This window comes from Erythrolamprus reginae, chromosome 1 (assembly GCF_031021105.1).
Source record: "Erythrolamprus reginae isolate rEryReg1 chromosome 1, rEryReg1.hap1, whole genome shotgun sequence".
NCBI lineage: Eukaryota > Metazoa > Chordata > Lepidosauria > Squamata > Dipsadidae > Erythrolamprus > Erythrolamprus reginae.
In genome coordinates this window covers 57,785,457-57,807,502 of record NC_091950.1, presented here as the reverse complement: position 1 = coordinate 57,807,502, position 22,046 = coordinate 57,785,457, and the positions used below count along the sequence as shown (strand labels likewise).

Genomic DNA, 22,046 nt, shown 5'->3' with positions numbered 1-22,046 from the left:
GTCATCTAGATATCCAATTTTCTTCTAATTGAATTCAACCTTAATTTTCTTTAAACCTTATTAGATTAATATCATTATCCCTTTACTAATTCAGATATGCCATCCTGCCTACTCTTACTCCTTATGTATTCTCCAAAACCCTTACAAGAAAAAAAAGACATTATCAACTAAAAGAAAGAAAGAAAATTACAGTGGTACCTCTACTTAAGAACTTAATTCATTTTGTGACCAGGTTCTGAAGTAGAAACGTTCTTAAGTAGAAGCAATGTTTCCCATAAGAATCAATGTAAAAGCAAATAATGCGTGCAAACCCATTAGGAAAGAAATAAAAGCTCAGAATTTGGGTGGGAAGAGGAGGAAGAAGAGGAGGAGGACGGTCGCTGCTGAAGAAAGGTGAAGTGAGGGGAATCAAAAAATCCAAAACTTTAAGGCTTAAAAAAAAAGAGGGACTCTGAGGCAGTGCCCAGAGAAAGGAAAGGGAGAGTTTCTTTTCTCTGCGCGCTGGCAGAGGTTTATTCCCTCTCCAAGCGCCCAGAGAAAGGAAAATGCTTTGTTTGCTCTAGACTACCAAAGCCTCCTTAAACGCCATCGAAAGGCTCCACTGGCAGCCAATGTTCCCTCTAATTTTTTTTCGGTGTGGGTGGAAAAGTATAGTGTCTGAGCGACAGTCCCTTTGGGACTGGGCGGCATAGAAAAATAAATAAATAAATAAATAAATAAATAAGAAAAAAATTCCCTTCTTTTTTTTATTAAAATAAATTAATAATAAAACAAAACCAAAATCTATTACTATTATTATCTTCTCTTTTTCCATCCCTGTCTCCTCCCCCCTTGTGTGTGTGTGTGTGTGTGTGTGTGTGTGTGAACCTTTGAACCATTTCCAATTAGAGGTGAGCTATTAGAAATGGTTCAAGAGTTCACACACACACACACACACACAAGTACACACACACGCACACACACAAACGGCTGGGGTTTTTTTTTCTCCATTATTATTTGGGTGCTTTTTACCATATGCTTTAAATCAAGAGTCATTTCTCTCTCTTTCTCTCTCCCCCCTTGCTCTCTCTCTGTCTTTCTCTCTCTCTCTATTGCTTTCTTTCTCTCTCTCTCACTCTTTCTTTCTATCTCTCTTGCTTTCTTTCTTTCTTTCTCTTCTCCCTCTTGCTATCTCTCTCTCCCCCCTTTCATCTCTCTCTCTCTTTCTCTCTTGTTTTCTTTCTGTTGTGGTTCCGTCTGAGGCCCCTCCGGGAACGGCTGACCTTCTGTCGGTTTCCAGCTCAGAGGGAGAGGCTGAGGAACAGGAGGTGCAGACAGACGAGGAGGAATCCCAGGCTGAAGAAGAGGGAGGACAGCCAGAGTCCCACCAGGGGGAGCTCTCCTCAGCAAGCAGCCTGGATTCCTTAGAGGAAAGTGCACAAGCCATAATTGATCTGCGACAACGAAGAGCTAATCAGAGACGGAGTCAATTGGCTAAATACTTTCAGCATTAAAGTGGCAGCAGCTGGGTTTGGGTGTGGTGCTCTTGGGAAAGGCTAAAAGGCAGACCCACCCTTCCTGGCTTGTGGAGTTTTATCTTTGAGAGTCGTGGGACCTGACTGTGAACTTTGGCGTCTTGGAATCCTGGTTTGTGCCTTTGACTATTGAAACCTTGGGGGGGTGTGCCAGCAAGAAGCTTGCTGTATTGTCTGGACATCAGGACCCTGCTGTACCGTATTATATCCTGTCTGTTGGGAAGAACAGGTTTTCCTCTGTGCTTATTTTTTCCAGTTATAAACTACTTTTGGCTTTTACCAGAGTGTCTGGCTGTTTTTTCCAGTTGGTGTTGAGGTCTGGGGGAACCCAGACAGAACACTTTCTCTCTCTCTATTGCTTTTTTCTCTTCTCTCTATTGCTTCTCTCTCCCCCTTTCACCTCTCTCTCTCTCTTTCTCTCTTGTTTTCTTTCTCTCTATTGCTTTCTTTCTCTTCTCTCTCTCGCTATCTCTCTCTCCCCCCTTTTATCTCTCTCTCTCTTTCTCTCTTGTTTTCTTTCTCTCTCTCTATTGCTTTCTTTCTCTTCTCTCTCTTGCTATCTCTCTCTCTCTCCCCCCCTTTCTCTCTTTCTCTCAGCAGCGGTGTGGGGCAGCGGCAGGTTGATCAGCTGTGAGGCAGAGCTCGGGAACAGAGGCACCGATGGTGAGGGGGCTGCGAGAGCGCTTTCTCCCAGTGCTTCAGGAACGCCTGCCCTGCCTCTACTGCAGCCCCCTTGCTGAAAGTCTGGGACGAAAGCGCTCCCAGCAAAGGGGCTGTGAGAGGGGTGGGGTGGGCATTCCCGAAGCCCACGGAGAAAGCCCTCTCTCGCAGCCCCCTGGCTGGCAGCGCTTTCATCCCACAGCCGCCACCGCCATGGCAGAAATCGCGCCCCAAGGCAGGAGGCAGCGGAGGAGGAGAGAGGGCGGATTGGGTGGGTGGGGGGCAGGGCCGAGAAGCCAGGGGCGCATTTGGCCGGAGGCACCGTGGGGAGGCAGGGGCGACCGCAGCTCCCTTTCCTCCTACTGCTACCACACCTCCCTGCCCCCGCCCCCCCCACGGGCATGTGCGCACGCGCACCCCAAAATACCCCCCCTACGGGCTGGCAGGGGGATGGGGAGCACGCCCCCAATGAAAAGGCTGCGCGGGGGGGGGGGTATTTTGGGGTGCGCGTGCGCACATGCATGCAGCTTACGGGGAACAGTGCTGGCAGCCCAGAAAAGCCTGAGATGGCCGGGATTAAAGGGGAAATGGCAAGAAATTGCCTGGGCTTTCGAGCCGCTCTCAAATTTCCTGGGAAATTTTTCCAGGCTCAGGTTCTTAAGTAGAAAATGGTAGAGTATAGGCAAAAAAAAATCTTAAACACCCGCTTCTTATCCAGAAAAGTTCTTAAGTAGAGGCGTTCTTAAGTAGAGGTACCACTGTATAGTCTTAAAAAGAAAAGAAAAAGAAAAAAGCAGAGAAAAAGAAAAAGAAAAGAAAAAAGCAGAGAAAAAGAAAAGAAAAAGAAAAAAGCAGAGAGAAAAACATACTCTATTGCTATAACATAGAAATTAATCAATCCATTATTTTAAATCTTCAATTCTTGAACATTTATCATAGTATTGAAATCATATTTCGTTCAATATAATAGTCAATTATTATTCAAATATTTATCACTTGATTATCATTAGCTTTCCCAATCTTTTATAATTTCAATAATCCAAGTAATCTATCTATTTCTGTAGAATTCTATGCTTTAGTAAAGTTTCATAAATTGAAATGTATCTTAAAACAAAACCCAGATAAATCCAACTTCATCATTCCATAATTAATGCATACCTAAAGGTACCATCTTTGCCAAACCTCAGGGCTTTTCTTTCTTATCGTCTTATAACCCAATATTTTTTCCTTCCCTCTCTTTCTACAAAAGTACAAAATTTTTCCAAATTTTTTCATTCCTTTCTTACTCTGTCTTTTCCGGGGTGTCAGGTCACATCTATTCTCCATTTCATTAGTGCTTAGTATAGTGCTTAAATCATCAACCCACACTTCAATCAAACCATTACTTAATTCAGTTATTTTCAACCTTTTTTGACCCACGGCACATTTTTTACATTTACAAAATCCTGGGGCACACCACCAACCAAAATGACACAAAATGACACCCTAAGACACTCTCCTCTCTTTTTCCATCCCTGTCTCCTTCCCCCTTGTGTGTGTGTGTGTGTGTGTGTGTGTGTGTATACACTCTTGAACCATTTCCAAAAACAGGTGAGGGCTGGGGGGGGGTTCTCTCTTATTCTTTGGGTGCTTTTTATCATATGCTTTAAATCAAGAGTCACTTCTCTCTCTCTTTTGTTTCTCTTTCCTCTCATTCTCTGTCTCAATCATTTTCTTATTTCTCTTTTTTCCTCCCCTTTTTGCTCATTTCTCTCTCCCTCTCTCCCTTCCTCTCTCTCTCTTTCTTTCTCTCTTGCTTTCTTTCTCGCTCTTTCTCTGTTTCTCTTTCTTTATTTCTCTCTCACTCTTGTTTTCTCTCTCTTTCTCTTTTTTCTTTCTCTCTCTATCTCACTCTTCCTCTCTCTCTTGCTTTCTTGCTCTCTCTTTCTCTCTCTCTTGCTTTCTTGCTCTCTCTCTCTCTCTCAGCAAAAAGTTGTGAGACCGGAACCTGAGCTTCCTTCTTCATGGCACACCTGACCATGTCTCGCGGCACACTAGTGTGCCACGGCACACTGGTTGAAAAACACTGACTTAATTCATTTGTCTTTTTAGATCGCTTGTCTTCCTCTTTTGACTCATTAGATATGAAAACTACTATTTCATCAATATTAAGTCCTTTAATCTGTTCCTTTTGAGAGTGCCTCTCTGATGACCCTTTTCTATTTCCATTTCTCTGTTGATCATTCTGTTCCAGCTCTTTTTTTCTTCTCCTTTGGTTTCGCTACGGTGTTGTTGTTTCTGTTTTCTTCTTTCTATTTAGTATTTCAGCTCCTCTTTATCACTTATTGAAAAAGAAAACATTCTGTCCAGTTCCATTGCGTCAAGGACAAATTCAGTGAATAACAAATCCAACCAAATATTGCCTCAATTTCACCAGCAGATGTCCTCAGTATACAGCATGCAATCTCGCAATTACTTCCAATTCTTCAGTTTTGGCCTGTGTAACAACTTAAAAATTTAAATTCTAATAGTCCCAAAAGTCCAAACTTAACTCCCGACTTCCGAAGATGAAACAAATTATAAAATTCTTGGGGTTTTGATGAATTTTTGAGTTTATTTTAATGCCAAATAGACAATCCAATAATAATACAGCCCCTACCACTTCCGCTTCCACCCAACTTCCAGAACAGAAAATTTGAAGTCTGAATCAAGATCCCCTCCAGCATAACTCACTCTCTCCTCCAAACTTTTATTCTTCCCAACCTCCAGCACAAAAACTTATGTTTCCTCTCCTTCCAGATGACTTCCAATGATTTAAATCCTATCCAGCACATAGACGCCACGGCTATGGCAACCGAGGTTGTTTCACCCGCTGCCGATCAAGGTCACAAATCTACCCACTGTGGGGTGTGCCAACCCCAAAAACGGTGGGTGACCAAGACCCCTTTTTCACCTCCCCTTCAGGGAGGTTCCAGGCTGATCCGACAGGAATCGACTCCCCCAAACAGTGGGGATTCGGCATCCCCGGCAGGAGCACAAGAGAAACTGTCTCACCGCGGCGCTGACCAAGCCCCTCTCTCCATCCTGCTACCCTTCTAATCATAGGTGTACCTGATCAAATGCCTGCAGCATTTACCCCACAAAGTTTGTACATCGTTGGTATAAATAAACATGTTTATTTTTCTAAACATGTTTATGACTAGAAAGGTAGCAGGATAAAAATCAAATTTTAATCTAATTAAAATGAAATTAAATGTAATTAATATAATGAAATGACTAATATTTTTCCTCTTGTCTCATATTACAAATTATGTATTTTAGGACTAATGCCGCACGAATCCAAGCGGCCAGTTAGGTCCCACAGAGTGGGTCTTCTCCAGGTCCTGTCAACTAAACAATGCCACGTGGCGGGACCCAGGAGAAGAGCCTTCTCTGTGGCGGCCCTGGCCCTCTGGAACCAACTCCCCCCAGAGATTAGAATTGCCCCCACCCTCCTTGCCTTTCGTAAGCTACTTAAAACCCACCTCTGCCGCCAGGCATGGGGGAATTAAGACTTTTTTCTCCCCCTAGGCCGTTACAACTGTATACATGGTATGTTTGTATGTATGTTTGGTTTTTATATATTAAGGGGTTTTAATTTGCTTTTAGTATTGGATTTTATTGTATATTGTTCATGACTGTTGCTAGCCGCCCCGAGTTTTCGGAGAGGGGCGGCATATAAATCCAATAAAACTTGAAACTTGAAACTTGAACTCATGATTTGGGAAAGTAGTATGCAACCATTGAAACAGATTGTACATCCACGATATTTGATGTTTAATATAAAGTTTAGAGAAATGGATGAGCGATGGAGAAATGGAAGGAGACAGAAAGACAGAAATAAATAAAGAAGGCAGGCAGGAAGGCAGGAAGGCAAGAAAGAAAGAAAGAAAGAAAGAAAGAAGAAAGAAAGAAAGAAAGAAAAAAGAAAGAGAAAGAAAGAAAGTAAGAAAGAAGAAAACATTGTCAGTGTTATCTATTGTTAAAATTATCACTGAGCTTGAAGTAAAAATTAGTTTATATAAATTGCCTTCTTGTTTCTTCTTTTGGGCCAAATCAAATGCTTAATTTTTTACAGAAATTTCATATACCAGACAATTTCAAGCGGAGAGTTATTCTTTTAATTTAATAACAAATACTGCACTGCACCAGAAATGGATGGTTGTAGGTCTTGGCTTGTTCAGGTCTTTCCCCACATAAGACTGATAGAATCTTGGTGACGTTTTGATAAGGTCCCACTTGTCATGTTCAGGCTGGTTCTTTCGACTTTGTGGTAGGGCAAACAAAGTGTGATCGGAACTGCCGTTCCTCTATAAATACTGGTGGGTGGATGTGGACACACACCAGTGTGTGTGTTTGTGGACATACACACACACACACATATATTTGGTTGTTTTCTGTTGAAATCACCCTGGTTTTCCCAAATAGAGGAGGAGGCAAATTTGCTTTCCTTTTGCCTCTCAGCCCCATGCTGGGGCCATTTCAAAGGCAGGTACAGTGGTACCTTAAGATACGAACTTAATTGGTGCCGGGGGGAGGTTCGTAAGATGAAAGGTTCGTAAGACGAAACATTGTTTCCCATAGGAAACAATGTAAAGTCAATTAATCCGTGCAACAACAAAAAAAACCCTGCAAAAATCGCTGCCGCCCAGCTGTCACCTTTTAAAACAGCCGGGGGGGGGGGCTTCCCAGCAGCCTCCCGAAACCCGGCGAAGTGACGTGGAGGAATGGGAAGCTCAAACCGGGCGGTTTGAGCTTCCCATTCCTCCAAGTCACTTCGCCGCTCCTCTCCTGGCTAAACCGTTGCGGCAGGAGATAGGCTTTGAGTTTTTGGCTGGGGGGGGGGGAGAAGTAGGACCTTCCTAACTCCCCCCACCAGCCACAAGGAGCGGCGAAGCAGCGAAGTGACGTGGAGGAATGAAGTGACATCCCGCTCATCGCCCGTGTCTGGCAGAAGCTTCTGCCCGAGTGCTCTTGGCCGGCGGGATTCAAAGTGCTGGAGTGGAGGTGTCCCGACAGCCCCCCCCACCCCAGCACTTTGAATCCCGCCATCCAAGAGCACTCGGGCAGAAGCTTCTGCCAGACACGGGCAATGAGTGGGACGAGCGGCGCGGAAGCCTCTTGCAGTAGCTGCCACAGCCACCGGCTTCCGCGCCGCTCATCCCGCTCATTGCCCGTGTCTGGCAGAAGCTGCCACCCGAGCGCTCTTGCCCAGCGGGAGGCAAAGCACTGGGGGTGGGGTGGGGCTGTCGGGACACCCCCCACCCCAGCACTTTGAATCCCGCCGGCCAAGAGCACTCGGGCAGAAGCTTCCCCCTCATTGCCCGTGTCTGGCAGAAGCTTCTGCCCGAGTGCTCTTGGCCGGCGGGATTCAAAGTGCTGGGGTGGGAGGTGTCCCGACAGCCCCACCCCCACCCCAGTGCTTCGCCTCCCACTGGGCAAGAGCGCTCAGGTGGCAGCCCCCGCTCCCCCGGCACAAAGCTAACCCCGCCCCCTGGGCAGCCAGAAGGCTCCTTTGGGAAGGCGGCCGCAGGGGGAGGAGGTGGAGAGGCAGGATAACTTTGCGCCGCTTCGGAGCCCGTTTCTTTCCTGCTGCCACTATCTCCTTGAAGGTTTTCCCAATGAAGCGCTGCGCTGGGCTCTGAAGTGGCGCAAAGTTCTCCCTGCCTCCTCTGCGGCCACCTTCCCCAAGGAGCCTCCCAACCGCAGAGGAGGCAGGGAGAACTTTGCGCCACTTCGGAGCCCAGCGCAGCGCTTAGTTGGGAAAAACTTCAGTTATACATACCCTAGGGCTGTGATGGTGAACCAATGTCATGCGTGCCACATCGAAGGGCACGCGACATTTTGCCAGGTTTCAGCTCCAGTGTGCATGTGCGCTGCCCAGCTGATTTTCAGCCTTGAAAAAGGCCTTTCGTCCTCTGGACCCTTCAGGGAAGCTTCCCTGAAGCTCCAAAGGCAAAAAAAGAAATGCCCAACAAACAAACTGGAAGTTTGGAAAAAGGCACTTCTGGTTTGCTGTTGCTAGCTTCCTTAGCAGCTGGGATTGGCAGTACCGCCACTCCCAATCCTGCTTTCCATTCCAAGATAGCCACTGCTGCAATAGAGTGGCTGCCGGGCAGAAGAGGTACAAGAGCTGAAGCTGCAGCAGTGGCTATCTTGAGCAAAGAGAGCCGGGTCAGAAGCAGCAGCCGAAACCTCTGCGCCCCATGCCCTGCCAATCCTGAGGGAATCGGCTGTTGTGTCAAGCAAGCTGCCCACAGCAGCTGCACTATGGCTGTTAGTTAGCCATGGGGGCGGGCACAAGCTGGGCTGGCAGCAGTGCTGGCAGTTCGAGCCTCAGCCAGGTCTGAAGGTGGCTGCAAGAGGAAAATAAGAGAGTCAACGAGCTGGCGGGGTTGGGCTAGATGACCTTCCGAGGTCCCATTCCAGCTCTTATGGCAGCATCATCTCTGTGCTGCCGCTGCCGCTTACTGTATGGGCAGGAGACATTGCAAAAAAAACCCTGTCTGGAGGAGCAAAAGCATTGCGCAAAAGAGCTGATCCATCGGAGGAGGGAGCGTGGTTGGAAAGCCATAGTGCTGCTGCTATGGGCAGCTTGCTTGATGCGGCAGCCAATTTCTTCGGGATTGGCAGGGCATGGGGTGCAGAGGTTTTGGCCGCTGTTTCCGACCCGGCTCTCTGTGCTCAAGATAGCCCCTGCACCCCTTCTGCTCGGCAGCTGTTCCATTCAAAAGTCCTCGGAGAGGGGTGGCATAAACATCTAATAATAATAATAATAATAATAATAATAATAATTATTATTATTATTATTATTATTATTATTATTATTATTATTATTATTATTATTATTGCAGCAATTACCCACTGCTGCAGCTTCAGCTTCCCCTGGGCTTCTCCAATTGTTAGCTCTGTGGACAACGTCCACCCCTGCCCCCGCCCGCCATCCCTATGTTTCCTCTGGGAGGAAGCCGAGACAGAGGGGAAAAAAAGCGAAGATAGAGACAGAGGCAGAGAGATGAGAAGTAAAGAGAGGGGGGTTGAGAGGGGGAGGGAATGAGAGGGAGAAAAGGAGAAGGAAAAAAATAAGAAAATGATGGTGGGAAAGAACGAGGGAGAGGAAAAAGAAATGGATCAGAGAGAGAGAAGGGGAGAGAAGGAAAAAGAGAGGGAGGGGGCACAGAAAACAGAAATGAAAGGGAGCTGAGGACCCAGTGTGTGTGTGTGTGTGTGTGTTTGAGGTATGGGAGAAGAGAGTAACACATGCACAGCCCTCACCTGGTTTTGGAAATGGTTCAAGAGTGAACACACAAACACACAAATGGGGGGGGAGACAGGAATGGAAAAAAGGGGGAAAGTGAGAGGGGGAGGGAATGAGAGAGAGAAAGAGAGAGAAATGAGAGAAAGATTGAGAGAGAGAGAATGAGAGAGGGAGAAAGGGGAAACAAATGAGAGAGAGAAGGGGAGAGAAAGAAAAATGGAGAGAGAGAGCAAAGACAGAGAAAAACAAATGAAAGTGAATGAAATGAGAGTAAAAGGGAGGAGAAAGAGAATCAAATGAGAGAGAGAAAAAGGGGAGAGAGAGGGAGAGGTACAAGAAATGAGAGAGACCAGGAGGGAGAGAATGAGAGCGAGGGAAAAGAGGGAAAAGAGAGAGAGAGAAGTGGAGAGAAAGAAAGAAAAGGGAAAGAGAGAGAGAGAAGAAAGAAAGAAGTGAAGAGGAAGGAAGGAGGGAGGGAAGGAAGGAAAGAAGGAAGGAAGACATTTCCCACAGAAAACACCGGGAGCCACAACATTCACCCACTTGTGGCTGGAGAGGTTCATGTCACTGGGTGGGGGAGATGTTGGCGATGCCCATCTAGGTTCTGGGATCCCAGTGTTTTCCTTACTGTGGGAAAGGATGGGTCCAAAGGGCTCTTGGAGTATTTTAAGGTTGCAGAGACCCTCAAGGTCCCTTCCAGCTCTTACCACTGGTGGAGTGCTATAGCTGCTGCTAGTTGTGCGTTTCCTAAGCAGAAGCCAAGGCTACTTTTAAGCCATGTGTACAATGAAGATGTTAAGCTCATCCTATAGCCCTGTGATGATGAACCTATGGCACCCAGGTTTCTCAGGTCAGAAGCACTCTGAGATCTCCCAAACCCTCCATTTTTTGCAAGACTGGCCCTGTGTTTCACCGATTTTTGCAAAAAGCGGGGTGTGCAGAGGGTTTGAGAGGCCTGCAAAGTGATGGAAGGGCAGCGGGGGACAAAAGTTGTTTTCTTACTTAACTCTTTGCAATCTTGGTGTCTCTTATAGTCTGAAAATACAGTAATTTGCCCTATTGACACTCAGAGATAAATACGTGTGTGTTTTGTTGCAGTTTGGGCACTTGGCCTCAAAAAGGTTCGCCATCACTGCCCTAGGGTATATATTACAACAAGTAAAATGGAATCCATTATGAAGCATAACAAGCATGATTTCAGCTGTCACTTAAAGCAAAATTTCCTTATGGTGTCAGGAATATGATTGATGGTCATTGCAGCTTCCCTGGGACTGCACAAAAAAGCCAGCATGAGCCTTCCTATGGCATAAACAGGCAAAGAAAGAGGACAAATGAGCAAATTCCCTAGCCTGAGCGTCCATCTTCTCATTTTTATCATTCTAACAATCAGGAATGAATGCGTTTGAAATCACAACTTGCCTCTTCTATTGTAGGTAGTGCCTGATGAAAGTTTCAAAACAGCTCCAAGCAAAATATAAAGCCATAGCAGCTCCATCTATGACATAAGGAAAGAAAAGAAAATGTGAATATAAAACTATACTTTCTGTTCCAGACAGTCAAGATGGTAGCCCCAACAGTGCAATCCCAGCTACATCTGTTTTTATGTGCATTCCATGGGCAGATGGTGTTTCATCACATTGCTGTGTGTGTCATCTTGTCTTTTCCAACCATACAGATACTGTTTACTGTGCTGCATCCCACTCTCCCAATATCCCCTTCTCCAGTGTCTGGTTGATACTTTACATACCTGTTTAGACCAGACAGCTAGGCTGTTCTGTCCTCAGGGCAGGGGTGGGTTCCTCCCAGTTCAGACTGGTTCTACAGACCGGTTCCCCACCAGTTCTCCTAGCTCTCCACCAGGTTAAATTTATATCTTCTGCACACTTCATTTTTTATTTCTGCTTTGGCTGGTAGAAGTGCATTCTCCTCTCCTTCTGACCCAATCCCTCTGTATTACAATAGTTCTCTTCCCCACTTTTTAAATCTTTAAACTACAATTTAGACATGTTGAAATGAAGCCACAACATTTCAATGCATATTATTTCTTTCCTTCTGTGAGTACAAGTGCACTAGAGTGCCTTCCGCCCCCTGTCCTATTGCTCTCCTACATCTCCTATACCTTTCTTCTATTCCTATATCTCTTCTTCTATTCTTTCATTGATATGTTCTATTACTATATCTTCTTTTCTATTATTTCTTAGATATATTTTACTATATCTCCTCTATAACCTTCATCATGTATTTTACTATGTATATATAGATATATACCCACTAAAACCCTCATTGTGTATTGAACAAAATAAATAAATCTATCAGCTCTTCATTGCCACAAAATTATTATGGACTTAACAAGGAACAATGTGTTCTTTTCATTTTAATCTTTGTAGCATCAAGGCAACTATAGTATAATATAAGAGAAAAGATGGAGATAGAAAGATAGACAGATAGATAGATAGATAGATAGATAGATAGATAGATAGATAGATAGATGATAGATAGATAGATAGATAGATAGATAGATAGATAGATGATAGATGATAGATAGATAGATAGCTAGATAGATAGATAGATAGATAGATAGATAGATAGATAGATAGATAGATAGATAGATAGATAATTTTCTTTCAACGTAAAGAAGAAGAAAAAAAATCAAGGAAATAGTAAGTATACTAAAAAGAGAAAACTGCAAAGAAATCATAGACAACAAAGATAAAGAAGAGCTGCTCAATGCCTATTTCGCATCAGTTTTCACACAAAAAGAAACCACCAACCACCCTCCGAGTCTTCGGAGAGGGGCGGCATACAAATCTAAGTAATAAATAAATAAATAAATAAATACCTGCAACACAGTCACAAAAAACAGTTTTGGAACAGTACTCAACATAAGTAAAAACATAGCAAGAGACCACCTGATGAAACTCAATGAGTACAAACTGCCAGATGGACTTCACCCTTCAATCCTAAAAGAACTGGCTCATATAATCGCAGAACTACTACTCCATATCTTCCAAAAATCCTGGATCACAAGAGAACTACCAAAAGATTGGAAATGAGCTGATGTAGTCCCCATCTATAAAGGGGGGGGGACAGACCCAGGCAACTACAAGCTAATCTGACTGACTTCTATATCAGGAAAAATACTAGATTTTTTTTTAAAAAAACCAGCTTTGCCACTCTCTAGAAACAAACAAGATAATAACCAACAGCAAACATTAGTTTGTCAGGAAAAACCAATCCAAACCAATCTCATATCATTTTTCAACACTGTGACCAAATCAATAGACCAGAGTAATGCAATAGACTTAATATATTTGGACTTTAGTAAAGCTTTTGATAAAGTGGACCACAACCTACTACTCTGCAAATTGGAAAAAAAGTGGGATAGACTACAACACTAGTAGATGGATTAACAGTTGGCTAACCAACAGCACCCAACAAGTAGTCCTCAATGGATCCAAATTCACATAGAAGGGGGTAGGCAGCGGGGTACCACAAGGTTCAGTCCTGGGCCCAGTGCTCTTCAATATATTCATCAACAACATAGATGAGGGAATAGAGGGGGAACTAATCAAATTTGCAGATGACACTAAACTGATGGGGGCAGCCAATACACCAGAGGATAGGCTCAAAATACAGAAGATGTCAATAGACTAGTACTGTAGGCTCAAACTAACAAAATGAAGTTCAATGTTGGGAAAAACAGGATCTTACACATAGGAAAGAAAGACCCAAGACACATCTGCAAACTGGGAGAAACCACACTTAACAGTAGTGACTGTAAGAGAGATCTCAGAGTATTGGTGGATAACCAACTAAATATGAGCCAGCAATGTGCACTGACCTTGCATGCAGAAGACTTACAATTTCAATATGTCTGTCTGATGATATATAAAAAGGTTGAAATAGATCTATAACAGGGTCCCTTCCCTTTCAGCAAAAATATGTATGTAGATTTTCATGGGTACAGGTATGACGGTCTTGGCATATTCTGGTTTCTTCCCGTGTATATATACATGCATATATTTACATACATACATACATACATACATACATACATACATACATACATGCATGCATGCATGCATGCATGCAGGCAGGCAGGCAGGCAGGCAGGCAGGCAGGCAGGCAGATAGATAGTGTAGATGGCTGGCTAGCTGGCTGGCTTGATGATAGATAAAAGAAAAAAGAAAGAAAAAAGAGAGGAAAGAAAGAAAGAAAGAAAGAAAGATAGGAAAAGAAGAGAAAGAAAGGGTCTGGTAGTGTCAAATAAGCAAGTGTAGGAATAGATTCCAAGGTGGATAAATATTTGGGAAAAGAATGGGGACTAATGAGAAGGGAGAAATCCATAAAAGAAAAGACAGTCCTTGTTGGTAGACCTGTCCACACCAAGTCTAGTCAGCAAAACTTGCCTTTTGTGTATAGTGGGGAAGGGCAGGATGCTAGAGAATGACTAGTTAGGAACATGCTCAATGGTCTCTAACCCATGGTCCATAGCCCAGGTCCATGTTGCCACCCATTGGAAACCAGGTCATGTAAGTGACAGTTGAGCGCACAAGTATACAAAGCTCCATTTGAGCCATTGCCAGGGCCACTGATCCGCAGAACTGGAAAAGTTGGGGACCACTGGGTTATAGCACTGGGTTATATACCATACCCCACTGACTTTCCATTTTTTCCTACTAGTAGTGGGTGTCTGAAAACCTCCCACAAGTAGAAGCAAAGAAGCAAAATCGCACTTGCCACTTACTGACCTAATAAGTGGACTTCCCCACAATTATACATTTTGGGTTATATTTTTTCCAAGGACCCAGACAGATGTCATTGTTCTGGAAACAGATGAGGAGGGAGAAATGCTTTGTCTGCAGTTGTGGAACAGTATCTCCCTGGTGGCTCTTTCCTGGGGTTGCTGATTTGCTCCCTGATAATATTTTGTGCCTAAAATCGTCTCTTTTAGTCCTTTTTATTTATATTTTTTTTGCTTTTTTCAACCATTTTTTGCTAAGGAACAATAAGTATTTTTGTTCTTAGTGTGTTATCTGTGTTACTTTACTTGCTGTCTAAACCTTGACCTTAATATGTGAGATGCCTAGAATTGCTGAGTTGAGGGTGTGATATAAATAAAGGAATCATCATGTCCTGTGCTAAACGCATTGGGCTACAAGCAATAAATTTATTTGCTTACTTTATTAATTGGATTTATATGTCGCCCCTCTCCGAGGACTCGGGGAGGCTTACAACATATAAAAAGAAACAATAGTATGAAATAGGTTAAATCCAATTAATTAAAACTAAGTAAACTAATCTAAAATCTCCAATTAGATTAAAAATCAATCATATTCATTGAGACATAAATAAGGAATGAAAAATATAAATCTTACCTAACATGGTCAAGGCTGACTTTACTAACAGGAGAAATTAAATGAGATACAGCTTTGTTAACCGAAGGATTATCTAGTGGATCTCTCCTCTATCTTGTCATGGTATAGCTTATGAAAGACAGATGGTATAACAACTGGCTGATGATATTAATAATGGGGATTGTAGACAAATATACATGAGAAACGTAGGTCAAAAACAAATCATACCTTTCTCTGCTTTCTCCCTTGTGGTTTTGCTGAGTTCTATGTCCCACCCCCATATAAGGCCTTTGAAAGTTCCAGTCAACTGATTCTTACATTTGAATCTTCAGAAAGGCAGTTAGAAGGACTCCGTTTCTTTTCCAACCGTCATATTAATGAGCAGATCAAACTGCAGGTAGCCCTTAACCGTTTGCTTAAAGTTACAACAGCACAAAAGTGACTTATTTCACATTTATGACCATTGTAGCATCCCTGTGGTCACACAATTAAAATTTGGACACTTGGCAGTTACTGTCATATATTTATGACAGTTGCAGTAACCCGAGGTCATGTGATCAGATTTTCAAACCATTGGACTAGTAAAATCAATTGAGAAGCTAGTGAAGTTAGTGTTACTAACTTAAGAACTACAGGGATTCACTTAGGAACTATGGCCAGAAGGGTCATCAAATGGGACAAAACTCACTTAACAAATGTCCTGCTTAGCAATACATCCAGACAGTTGATTTTCAGAATGATTTCAACTGGAAGCAGAAGGTTGCATTAGACAGTCCCTTTGCAGAATATAATTCCTAAATATAAATTGGCAGAGCTAATTTGGAAATTCTATTTGTTTAGAGGGCAGTAAAGTAAATAAACTATATTTATAGTGAAGGTTAATTCCTGGCAATTTATTTTGACAACAAATAAACTTCCTTGAACTCTTGGAGTAGGAGTCTCCAAAGCTGGCTGGGGAATTCTGGGAGTCGACGTCCACAAGGCTTAAAATTACTGAGTTTGGAGAACCCTGTCTTAGAGAAAAAGAGGGACATAAATTAAAACAAATGAAAGAACATAAATGAATTATCTAAGGCTAATATTTAGGCTTACAGAAGAAGATTATGAATAGTAGTGTCAACTATATTTAATTAAATGCATGTCCCAGTTCAACTTTTGAACATACTGTGCTTTGGCCCCCAGCACAGACTTAGAGACTGGATGAGATCTGGAACACAGAAAGTCACCTCCATCTGACTCTTCAGTGAACCTTTGCAAGAGAGCTTTATCTGCATGCTCTGACATGCATACTCTTTCTGACTTTGAAGCCCCATTTTCAATATCTTTGACACATTCCTCTAAGTACCAATCAAAGCCCTTATTTAAGGGCTACTTTAGCCAGAGCATGGCTAAAATAAAACAGCAACATTTCTGCTTAAGCATAAAACTTATCAGGAAAGACTTAACGAACTCAATCTGTATAGTCTGAAGGACAGAAGGGAAAGGGGGGACATGATCGCAACATTTCAATATGTTAAAGGGTTAAATGAGGAGAGAAGTGTTTTTAATAGAAAAGTGAACACAAGAATAAAACTGAATTAAATTAAAATATTTTTAAAATATTTTCTGTGAGTTTGATATAGTGGCAACTGAGGAAGAAAGTCGAGGATTTTATTCCACTTGTGCAGTCTAATTCAATGTTCTTCAGGCTTGGAAAGTTTCAGATATGTGGACTTCAACTCCCAGAATAAAAAAAATATATTCTGAGAGTTGATCCACACATCTTAACATTGCCAAGTTTGAAAGAAACATTTGTCTAATTGGTCTTATGGTAGCCAGAAGCAAATCAGTTAGGTGATTGCAGAATCTACTGACTGGACTTGACATTCCATAAGCTTCATTAATTTATGCCTGACATATAGATCTCCAACTCTATGAAGCTCTCCATAAGAAGACACTGACTATTTTTTCTTTCTTTTTTTTGACCTACAGTTAAGGCATCCCACCAGAAATTATCTTAATAACCAGGCATCACTTTGGTTGTGGATATATCTGATTAATATCTGAGAAATAAATCAAAGTCCAAAACTTGGCCTTCTTCCAAGTTCCAATTTATTAGCAGAGTCATGTTGGCTATGAACTGTAGGCAACCCGATACTAACTTTCCCTACAGTTCTCCACTCAGGTTAAGTTTCATCCCTTGTCCCCACACCCACAGGTTCATCACATGGACCACTCCGGTTCTCTCAACATCCACGATCCTCCCATGTACTTTCAGCTGGTGCTGAACAAAAGATGACCTTGAATCTCTGGAAAGAATTTGGTGTGGCTAGTATTTTTCCCTCTCATGCAACTACCCCCCACCATTTCCCACAGTACTATTCTACTTGTGGCAAGCCAAAGTCTCCAACTCAAAATGATGGCTTTGGCCTGATAGTGTTAGGTTAAATCCAAGGTTTGAATTTTGATGTGAAGGTGTGAAGTTTCAAAGCCTCATCCCACGTTTGAGGGCTGATTAGCTAATTTCCTCCATTAGCAGATGGCAAGAAAAGACATCTACTATAGTTTAGATCATCAAACCTAAATTCCTAGATTACCTGGAAATTATTCAACACATGAGGTCTCAGAGATTAGTCAAAGCATGGAACACTTGGTCTGGATCATAGGTGGGTTCCTACCAGTTCAGACCGGTTAACTCAAACCAGTAGTGACCTGCTGATGACATCATTGTAATGCTACAGACTGGTTCTGTTGGTGTCTGTGGGCACTGCCATCTTTTGGGGGGTGGCATTTTTTGAATTCCCCCCCTTTTTTTTCTTCTGTACTTGCATGGAAGCTGAGTTTCCATCACTGCACATGCATCGCCATCTTGTTTTTGGCTTTTTTTCCCATGAGGTGCGGCCACACTTCCCAGGAGGAAGCAAACTGGCAGTGATGTAAGTTAGAACCCATCCTGGCTCAGTTCCTCATGGGCTCTGAGAGTACTGGCTTTCATCCTGTCTTCTTCTCTGTGTAAGTCCCATCCAGAAAGCCAGGCAGAGAGAAACAGGTTGAATCCTGTTTCTCTCTGGTGCAGCACTTTCCGGACTTACCCGGATCCAAAGCACAGTGCTGAGAAAGACTCTCTCTCTCTCTTGCCCCACCCCACCCCCTGCCCACCACTGCCTGGAGCTCCCCTTTTCCCGTTGCCATCTCCCACCATGTTAGCACCTCTCGAAGCATCTCCTGAGCCAGCTGAAACACTGCAGGGGCCCACCACCCATCAGCAGAGGTGCCCTTTAAGAATGACGAGAGAGACCCAAGTGCCCTACTCCACTGTTGCCAAGATTGAGGCCTTCTGCCCCAGAGGATCAAGCCGGGAGGTGAGAAGGGCACAGCACACTGCAGAGGATCTCTCATGCTCCCCCTACCCAGGAGAAACCCCCCCATCTTTGCATTCTGGGAGCACGCAGTTTGGGCTTGAGATCCTCGAAAGCAAAGGAGGTTGTTGCACCTGGTGGGGGAAAGAGAAGCAAAGTCAGACAGGCAGAGAGCCCCATTATGCATTTCCCTGGGGGCAGCTCCTCTCTGTGTTGCTTGCCTCTGGGGGCCCTCTGCCTTTCCAGGGAATGCTCCATGGGAAAGCGGGATGCCTGACAGATAGTGAGCTACTCAGGACCCTGACGGGTAAGTAAGTAAGTAAGTAAGTAAGTAAGTAAGTAAGTAAGTAAGTAAAATATCAGAAAGGCAGATTTACCACAATCTCTAATTTTGCTTTGGAATTCTTCTATGGAAAGCATACTTTAATTTGCAGATCTCCTTCGAAAACCAAGGAGCTCCAAGGAATGAAACAGATGAAGAAACAACAGAATAGGAGTACCAGGGGTGGGTTCCTCTTGATTCGGATCAGATCTCCCGAACTGGTAGCGACCCACTGGTGACATCATGGTTGGTGTCAGTCTGTGGGTGCCAACATCTTTTTTGTGCAATTTTAGTGAATTTTCACGTCTTCGTCTGCTGCTTGAAAAAGGGCCATTCTGCCCGCCCTTGGGTTAATACTGGCCTTTATTTCTTCACTTGAAGCACAACTGATCAGCACTTCAGGTGTGTTTGGGACTGAATTCTGAATCCTGCTACTGAGCATGTGCAGAAGCAAAATTGCACAAAGGGACATGAGCATGTACATGTGAAACATTGCAATGAGAACCGGTGTCAAAGGTAAGTGGAACCCCCCAGGGGTACCATAAAAGAATGAATGTGATCAAAGAAATGAATATATTATATCATGTGTCATTACTTTTATACTTTTACTGCACTTCCTGTAAAGTACCCTTATGTTTAGTCTTATTTGGGACATAAAAATAGAAAAGGCGATCTTCCTAAGACTGCTGTCACATATTTGCAGAAAAAATTGTTCATATTTGCTCATAGTTAAATTGGGATCTGAAGAGGTGATTCAAGTGACATCTAACAAAGGTTAACTATGAAGTTCATATATAAACACAAGTCTTCATAATAATGTAGTCATAAGTGACCAGTCAGCGAATGACAAGTCAGAATGTAAAAACCTCTGAAATAATTCTCAATTTCTTAATTTTCAGAATGGTCCTAATTTTAGCAACACTAAATACTGCATTAACCAACTTTTTATTTTCAAGCATTTTATCATTTTAAAAACTGAAATAAAAACAAGCAGAGTATAATAAAAACAGAGAAGAGTTTAGAAAGAGGTCCAAAATAGCTGCTTTCTAGACTAGTTTTGTAGAATTGCTACGTGTGGCTTCAAAGTAGCACCTGGTTTTAGAAATGGCCGCTCTTCTGCATTATGCTGGACCAAGAGAACTGATACATTTTCAAAGAATTGCAGGTGCCTACAGAATTGCTGTAACTATTCATACAAAAATGTGAGTTCTTTCAGTTTTCTAATAATTAACTGAAAATATGCCCCTGCAATGTAGTTAATAGTCAATAAAAGCAGCATGTAGGTTAATAATAAGACTTGAAGTTCACTGCATAGCTGTGCCGGATCCGGGATTATTCATGAGGTAGATTAAAAGTGATGTCATTGTTAACATTTGGCATCACTAGCTTGTTGGTCAATTGATTTCACACCATTCTTAAACAAAATCCTGGCATGAGGCCTGGCATGTTGCATAATATGAAATTATGGGATACTCAGTTTCACACCGTCATTAGTAAGCTGTGAGAAAGATATTTTTTCCTCTTTCCTTCAGTTTTGTTCAATAAAATAATCTTTGTGTATGTGTGTATGTGTTCATATGTGTATATGTAAAACTCCTCCACCTTTTTATCATTTGAAAAGCAAGCCAAATATCTTTGGCTAGAGATTTTTGCTACACAAATCAGATAACAGGTAGAAGGCAAAGTCAGGCTAGAATCTATGTATACAAATTATATTTATCACATTTATTTATTAAATTGATATGGCTGCCCAGCTCACACAGAGTGACTCCGGGGGGCATCAACACATACACATATACTGTATATATTCATAAAAATATGCATTAAATATGCATACATATATAATAAAACATCTGGTCATTTGTATATCACAGTACTATAAATTCAATAGAAATTCTATATATTCTGATATTTGAATGTGAGCTCCCTAGGAATGTTGCTATTGCATGAAGCCCTCATAAAATCTCCATTTATCCTATTAGACAACATGCACAATGTTTATGAAAAAGAAGAAAGAGAAGAAATAAAATACTGTACCAAGACCGTTAAAACAGCTTTGTTCATAATTTCATTGTTCTAATTTCAGTGATTATTTTGCTTTAAAAAACACTATTATTCTTTTTAGCATTTACAGGGGGTGGACAAAAAATTGAAACACTTGACTTTTTGGCTTCATAATGTTTGAACGTGTTCAAATCAATCAGAACTTGACATATTTTATGTGTTTTTTTAATTATGTTATTTGATATGTTTTTTTAAACTACCTTTTTTTTAAACAGAAATTTAAGGAAATTGGTTATAACCTTCTAGAAATGGCAGACCTCTCAGACTTTCAAAGAGGCCAAATTGTTGGTGCTCGAATGGCAGGTGCTAGTGTAACAGAAAATGCCCGAATGTTTGGCGTTGCAAGAGGTAATGTCTCAAAAGTAATGATTGCTTTTGAAAGAGAAGGGAAAATGTCCACAGCCAAGCACAGATCTGGTTGAAAGTCGAAGTTGTCTGAGAGAGACCGTCGGACTCTAAAGCGAATTGTTAGAGTGGATCGCAACAAGACCGCAGCTCCTAAAATCACTGCAGAGCTCAATAGACATGTACAGAACCCAGTTTCCACAAAAACTGTTCGAAGGGAGCTTCACAAATCTGGATTCCACGGAAGAGTTGCAAGGTGTTTCCATTTTTTTATCCACCCCCTGTTCTTTGCAATACAGTAGAGAAATATTTTTTTATTTGTGACAGGCTAACATCACTTTAGTGCATTGTACATTGTTAATAAAAACCTTAACCAAAGAACTGAAGGGTATCTAAATTTGATTTAAATTTTAATGCAACTTCTATACAATCCATTTTTCCACTGTACAGTGACTATATTGGATGCATTGCAAGCCACAACTTTTTATTTGCTTTTTATTTGCTGAGACCATTGCTCTTTAGAAATTCTAGCTGCTGTACCTTACCATTATCATTTGCTTCCTCAGATTTAAATCAAACTAAATTAGCATTTCATTCATACAGGTAATGTATGACCATAATTGAGTCCAGAATTGCTGTCATGTCTGCTTAATGACCACCACAAAAAAAGGTCGTAAAATCATAAACCATTGCAATTAAGTGGGTCACCACGTATCCATGCCTGATTTTTGCAGCAATAATTAAGCAAACATGGTGATCATTAAGTGATTGTAATGGTCATTAAGTGAATCTGTTTATCCAATAGATCTTTGGATGGCCAGAAACAAATACTTGAAAATGGCAAAAATTGCAATCACATGCCCTTTGGACACTGCAAATGGCTGTAAATGCAAGCCAGTTGCCAAGTGTCCAAAATGAGATCACATATAGGGGTAAAATTGGATAATATCTTTTTTTGGGTGGGGTCCATTGTAACTTCAAATGGTTGCTCAGTGACTGGTTAAGCAAGGACTGCTTGCATTAGCAAAATTTTTGCTACCTAATTATAATCTTTGAAGTTACGAGATATTTTTCCTTAATTATTCCAGATTTCATTGTTTTGGAGTAAGTGTCTTCTCCAGTTTTATATTCCTGTTATTTTCTTTTCATTTGATTTTTCTTAGTGTGGCT

The 22,046-nt window shown here is 42.2% G+C and overlaps 1 protein-coding gene across 1 annotated transcript in view; it reads right to left on the bottom strand.

Annotated features, from left to right (window-relative positions):
* Nucleotides 1-16,120, bottom strand: part of LOC139161032 (cation channel sperm-associated auxiliary subunit beta-like) — a 155,240-nt gene extending 139,120 nt beyond the window's left edge. The window contains exon 1 of the mRNA XM_070739673.1: nucleotides 15,973-16,120. Coding sequence (XP_070595774.1) covers nucleotides 15,973-16,120 — 148 coding nt within the window. The remainder of the gene's footprint in view (nucleotides 1-15,972) is intronic.
* Nucleotides 16,121-22,046: the final 5,926 nt, after the last annotated feature.